This window comes from Bombina bombina, chromosome 1 (assembly GCF_027579735.1).
Source record: "Bombina bombina isolate aBomBom1 chromosome 1, aBomBom1.pri, whole genome shotgun sequence".
Lineage (NCBI taxonomy): Eukaryota > Metazoa > Chordata > Amphibia > Anura > Bombinatoridae > Bombina > Bombina bombina.
Window position 1 is genome coordinate 526,876,808 of NC_069499.1, and position 7,243 is coordinate 526,884,050.

Sequence of the window (7,243 nt, forward strand, 5' to 3'; positions counted from 1 at the left end):
ATTGCTCTTTTCCATGTCTGTGGATCTATTATTCATGTAGAAAACTCCCCTCAAGAAACATTTATGGAAATAGTTGTTCAGGAATTGGTATCAGAGATCCTTGTTCTACTTTTTAATTCAGAAAATGTCCCCCTGGTCCCATATTGTCAGTACATTTTTGAACAAATATCAACTATTCCACAGTGGTCTAACACTTTAGTTACATAGACAAAGTCAATTAGAGCAGTCTGCGAAATTGTTTGTCTTTATTTAAGCCATAATTATTTTCTTTAAAATAATATTAATTTGTTTCCTTACTATTTAACTTAAACTGACAGGCCTGTAGTAACCAGTGTATCCCTCACTACCCTTTTTTTTTAACTACATTAGCTATTCTTTATTCTTCCAAAACTCCTGTCAATAGCGTTTGATTAATACCTTCATGCCCAGGGCAAGTGTTTAACATCACAACAAAGTTCTGATGTAAACACTTGCTCAAAATATGAAGTCATGTGATCATTTTGTTATCTTGTGATTTCAAGGCCCCCAGTTTGATTCTCATTAAAAAAAGGAGGAGGGTGCAGGACACCAAAAAAGATAGGACGTTCCATGCTGTCCTAACAGTGTTAAAGCCCAGTGCTGTTAGGACGGCATGGAACGTCCTAACAGTGTTGAGCGGTTAAATAGATCAGTAAATGGGGAAGCTATCATAGATTGAAGTTCCTTTAAAAAATTCTTAAATAATCGGGATGTAAATAAAAAAATTGGAGGATTGGACGGACTGAGACCAACCAGGGCTCTCAGACAAAAATGATGGAAGGGACCTCTAAAGAGGAGAGAATTAAAATATAATATAATAGAAACTTTATAAGTACATTATACGCTAATTATGTTGCTTAATAAAGCTGAGGCTCTAACTATTTTTCATAAAAAGAGCAACACCAGAACAAGGGTTCATGATCTCAAATTGATGAGTAGCCTGTTTAAGAGTAATTTTTGGAAGCACTTCTTCACACGGTGGTTGAATCATAGAGACCTACTTATCAAGCCGTCAACTTTCTTGCATTTGACGGCACCAATACGCTCGCCTGACATCGCCTAACATTGTGGCCGCGGACCTGAATACGCTCTCCATATTTATATAAAAAGCTGTCAAAAAGCCACGCACCAAGTATGGGGCAATGAGCAGCGGACTGTTGTTAACTAACAGTCATCGATCTCGCTGCTATTCGCTTTTTCCCAGCTTTATTTATACCCTGTCACTAAACACCGCCACTATACTAAAATGTTTAACCCCTATCCCGCCGCTCCCGGACCCCACTGCAACTAAATAAAGTTATTAACCCCTATCCCGCTGCTCCCGGAGCCCACCACAACTCTAATAAAGTTATTAACCCCTATCCCGCCGCTCCCGGAGCCCACCGCAACTCTAATAAACTTATTAACCCCTATCCCCCCGCTCTCGGAGCCTACCGCAACTCTAATAAACTTATTAACCCCTATTCCGCCACTCCCAGACCCCGCCGCAACTAACTAAATGTATTAGCCCCTATCCCTCCGCTCCTGGAGCCCACCGCAACTAAATAAATGTATTAACCCCTAAACCCTTGGCCTCCCACATCACTACCACTTACTAAACCTATTAACCCCTAAACCCAGCCCCCCCACAGCGCCATAAACTAAATTAACCTATTAACCCCTAAACCTAACAACCCGCTAACTTTATATTAAATATTAACTCATCACTAATTAACCTACCCTAACTGTTATACTAAAATTACATTAAACTATATTAAACTAATAATTAATCTACCCTATTATACTAAAATTACATTAAACTACAAATTAAATTAACTATATTATATAGTTAAAAACCTAACCCTACTCAAATAATTTAAATCTACTATTAAAAATTACAAAGTTACAAAAAACTAACAACTAAGTTACACAAAATAACAAACACTAAGTTACAAAAAAAATAAATAAACACTAAGTTACACAAAATAAAAAATAAATTATCAAATATTTAAACTAATTACACCTAATCTAAGAGCCCTATGAAAATAAAAAAGCCCCCCCAAAATAAAAAAACCCTAGCCTACAATAAACTACCAATGGCCCTTAAAAGGGCCTTTTGCAGGCATTGCGCCAAAGAAATGAGTTCTTTTACCTGTAAAAAAATGCAAATACTCCCCCAACAGTAAAACCCACCACCCACACAACCAACCCCCCAAATAAAAGCCTAATCTAAAAAAACTAAGCTCCCCAATGCCCTGAAAAGGACATTTGGATGGGCATTGCCCTTAAAATGGCATTTAGCTCTTTTTCCTTGCCCAAACCCTAATCTAAAAATAAAACCCACCCAATAAACCCTTAAAAAAACCTAACACTAACCCCCGAAGAGCCACTTACAGTTTCTGAAGACCCGACATCCATCCTCAACGAATCGGCAGAAGTCCTCAGCGAAGCCAGCAGAAGTCTTAATCCAAGCGGGCCGAAGTTTTCATCCAACCGGGAAGAAGTCTTCATCCAGACGACATCTTCTATCTTCATCCATCCAGCACGGAGCGGCTCCATCTTCAAGACATCCGGAGTGGAGCATCCTCTTCTTTCGACGTCTTCTTCCGAATGAAGTTTCCCATTAAATGACGTCATCCAAGATGGTGTCCCTTAGATTCCGATTGGCTGATAGATTTCTATCAGCCAATCGGAATTAAGGTTGAAAAAATCCTATTGGCTGTTGCAATCAGCCAATAGGATTGAGCTTTCATCCTATTGGCTGATCCAATCAGCCAATATGATTGAGCTTGCATTCTATTGGCTGATTGGAATAGCCTAGAATTCTATCAGCCAATCGGAATCTAAAGGACGCCATCTTGGATGACGTCATTTAAAGGAACCTTCATTGTTGAAGAAGACGTCGAAAGAAGAGGATGCTCTGCGTCGGATGTCTTGAAGATGGAGCCGCTCCGCGCCGGATGGATGAAGATAGAAGATGCCATCTGGATGAAGACTTCTGCTGGCTTGGATGAGGACTTCTGCCACTTTGTTGAGGATGGATGTCGGATCTTCAGAAACTGTAAGTGGATCTTCGGGGGTTAGTGTTAGGTTTTTTTTAAGGGTTTATTGGGTGGGTTTTATTTTTAGATTAGGGTTTGGGCAAGGAAAAAAGCTAAATGCCCTTTTAAGGGCAATGCCCATCCAAATGCCCTTTTCAGGGCAATGGGGAGCTTAGTTTTTTTAGATTAGGTTTTTATTTGGGGGGTTGGTTGTGTGGGTGGTGGGTTTTACTGTTGGAGGGGTATTTGTATTTTTTTTTTACATGTAAAAGAGCTGATTTCTTTGGGGCAATGCCCAGCAAAAGGCCATTTTAAGGGCCATTGGTAGTTTATTGTAGGCTAGGGTTTTTTTTTATTTTGGGGGGCTTTTTTATTTTCATAGGGCTCTTAGATTGGGTGTAATTAGTTTAAATATTTTATAAATTATTTTTTATTTTGTGTAACTTAGTGTTTATTTTTTTTTTGTAACTTAGTGTTTGTTATTTTGTGTAACTTAGTTGTTAGTTTTTTGTAATTTAGTAATTTTTAATAGTAGATTAAAATAATTTGAGTAGAGTTAGGTGTTAATGTATTTTTAGTATAATAGTTAGGGTAGGTTAATTATTAGTTTAATATAGTTTAATGTAATTTTAGTATAATAGTTAGGGTAGGTTAATTATTAGTTTAATATAGTTTAATGTAATTTTAGTATAATAGTTAGGGTAGGTTAATTATTAGTTTAATATAGTTTAATGTAATCTTAGCATAACAGTTAGGGTAGGTTAATTAATAGTTTAATATAGTTTAATTTTAAACCTAAAGGTAAGTTTAAATTTATTATAAGATAGGGACGAGTTAATATTTAATGTAAAGTTAAGGGGTTGTTAGGATTAGGGGTTAATAGGTTAATTTAGTTTATGGTGATGTGGGGGGCTGGTGGTTTAGGGCTTAATATGTTTAGTAAGTGGTACTGATGTGGGAGGCACGGGGTTTAGGGGTTAATAACTTTATTTAGTTGCGGTGGGCTCCGGGAGCGGCGGGGTAGGGGTTAATACTTTTATGTAGGTGGCCGCAGTGTTGGGGCGGCAGATTAGGAGTTAATAAGTATAATGTAGGTGGCGGCGGTGTCAGAGCGGCAGATTAGGGGTTAATAAGTATAATGTAGGTGGTGGCGGTGTCAGGGCGGCAGATTAGGGGTTAATAAGCATAATGTAGGTGGCGGCGGTGTCGGAGCGGCAGATTAGGGGTTAATAAGTATAATGTAGGTGGCGACTGTGTAGGGGGCAGCAGATTAGGGGTGTTTAGACTCGGCGGTTATGTTAAGGTGTTAGGTGTAAACATAACTTTTATTCTCCCATAGAAATCAATGGGATATCGGGCAGCAGCGAACATGAGCTTTCGCTGCTTTCAGACTCCCATTGATTCCTATGGCATGAGCCGCCTCCAGGGTGGTGGATTGAAAAGCAGGTACGCTGGGCAGGAATAGTGGCGAGCGTACCTGGTAGATATTTGATAACTAGCAAAAGTAGTCAGATAGTGCCGAATTTGCATTCAGAACATCTGTAATGACGTAAGCATCGATCTGTGTCGGAATGAGACCAGCGGATCGTATATTACGTCACAGATTTCAACTTTTGCCAGTCTGTAGTCTTTGATAAATGAGGCGAATCAAGCTCGCCACAATTACGCTGCGGAATTCCAGCATATTTGCGGTTGACAGCTTGATAAATAGGCCTCATAGAATAAACCTCAATTAGAGGTGGTAAAGACAAACTGTGGGGGGCTTCAAGAATGTATGAGATAAGCATAATGCTATCCCACAAACAAATTAAGTTTACAATTTATAGGAAAATTTGGGCAAATTTGTGGGGCCTATGTTTATTTTCTGCCGTCAAAATGCATTCTTATGTTACTATGTATGTATATACACAAGTAGTACAGGTTAATGATATATTGTATATACTGCCTTCAGATAAATATATCTCATGTAATCTCAGCAGTTAAAAAATATATGTTGGGAACATTTAAGCTATTTCAGAGGTAAATGTGGTGAACCATAAGCAATGATTCAAATAAAAATGCTGCAGAATCTGATCGCGCTCTACAAATAATAATGAAACTACATAACTGTGTTAAAACACTGTGATGTGTGATGTGTGCAATTTAACCCCCCCCCCACTCTGAATGACATTATTTGCAAAGGAAAGTACATGGCAATCCTGAATCCTAGAATTAGTTCTTGTACACCTAGTCAGAGGCGTAACTAGAAACCACAGGGCTCAGGTGCAAGAATCTAAGAAGGAAAATAAATGTGAATCAGATTACATGTCTGCAAAAGGAGGTACCCTGTGCCCACAGTCTGTGAGATGGTCTGACCCCCTATTACTGTATATAGTGACACTGTTTAACCCACCAGTACTGTATATAGTGAGTCAGTGACACAGTCTGTAATCTGCCGGTGAGATGGCTGGCCTGCCCCTACCTGCCCCAGTATTTTATAAAGTGGCCACAGTAGTCTATGACATGTAGTCTATGACATGGTCCAGCCCCCCCCGTACTGGATATAGTGGTACGCCCCCCCATGCTGTAGTAACAAGGTCTGTAATTTGCTGGTTCCATAAACATACACACACATACATGCAAAGATACACACACAGTCACATACACACATACACACATGCACACACACACTTAAGTACCAATGGGTAAAACAGAAACACTAACCCCTGTAGTCAGAGACAGAGAAGCATCACGTCACTCACATTATATCAGTGCAGGCAGTGGCAGGTCAACATTTTTAACTAGGAATTTTTTTTTTTTTAAAGCTGGGACCCCACCCTCGGTTGCGACCTCTGCATCCCCTGTAGCTCTGCCCCTGCACCTAGTTGTTTGCAAGCAGTAGTTCAATAATAACACATCACTCTTTCTAAGCAAATGAAAAGAAAGTAAAATCTCTAATCTTTTCTTTAATTGTTGTAGGATTCTGCTGATGGGATGGAACTTTCATCTGAATCTGTCACAGAAGAAGAGAAAGAAATTGTATAGCTCCATAATGTCATTCTCTTGTTGTACATTGTAACTGCTATTTCTACCAGAAGTGTTTAAGACAATTATAGAGTTTGTATTTTGTTACTCTTTAGATCTGTTACTAAACACATTACTAAACAAATATAATTGACCAGATTCAATAAAGCTTGTCTAAAAAATGGTCTGCATAAAGAAAGAAAAATCAGGACCTCATTTTGTTATTTTTTTGGAGCAGAAGGCGACAATAATCATTTGAAAAGTAAGAAGATATACAGAGGGCGACTCCTAGTGTGGAATTAGAAAGCAGAGTGTGAACCCACCAGCTTTACCCTTCAGAGATATACTCACAAAGTATAGAGCACACTGTAGTGCTAATGAAGCAAGCTGGGTATATTAAAAGTGGCCCAGCGCACATACCACTCCGGTGAAAGATGGTCCAATGTATTCAGAAGGTTCAGATAAAAAATTCAGGAGACTCCAGATATATATAAAAAACACTTTATATAAAAATATAACAGTGTACAATAAAAATCAGTAGAATTCGCTACGCGTTTCTCAGAGCTACCACTCTGTTTCCTCAGGCAAGTTATACTGATCTAAAACTGAAGTCTCCTATTTATACATCCTCAAATAAATTAAAACATTGGTCACACCCAATTTACCAATTACTTATGCAAATGTTGCTATGGTGACCTTCACAATACAAACTGACTTTTCTTGATACCAGTATGTGAATATATAACTCATTGTATGCATAGATCTACTTTAACATATACAGCTAGTATCAAAACAAGTATATAGCAGATATTACAATATATCTCATAAACATTTCGGAAGAAAACATATATAGTATGCACAATAGTGTTTCAGCAAAAAAACAAATACAGCACTCATATAGTTGGTTCATTAAATTTTCAGCAATCTCTCTTTATGAAAGTGAATGCACTATTTATTTCTATTTTATATGGTTAATAACTTCTTTATTTCCTGAGGATTTCTTTCCTCCCCTTTGTTCATAGTAGAAAGTCTAATTTATTTATTAATTAAAAGCATTAGCTAGTTTGTTTATATCATATATAAAGCTGTCAGCTTGTGGGTGTGTGTCATTAGCCTATCTCACACTTCCATATGTGTGGGTAATGGCTAGTGGGCGTGTATCATTTATCGCCGGTCTTTAAATACAATTCCTCAACTTTCTT

The 7,243-nt window shown here is 38.1% G+C and overlaps 1 protein-coding gene across 1 annotated transcript in view; it reads left to right on the top strand.

Annotated features, from left to right (window-relative positions):
• The window catches only part of C1H2orf80 (chromosome 1 C2orf80 homolog), a 77,267-nt gene extending 71,041 nt beyond the window's left edge, over window positions 1-6,226 (top strand). Inside the window, exon 9 of the mRNA XM_053690436.1 lies at window positions 5,997-6,226. Within this exon, the coding sequence (XP_053546411.1) occupies window positions 5,997-6,062 (66 nt within the window). The 3' untranslated portion in view covers window positions 6,063-6,226. The remainder of the gene's footprint in view (window positions 1-5,996) is intronic.
• The last annotated feature ends 1,017 nt before the right edge of the window (window positions 6,227-7,243 follow it).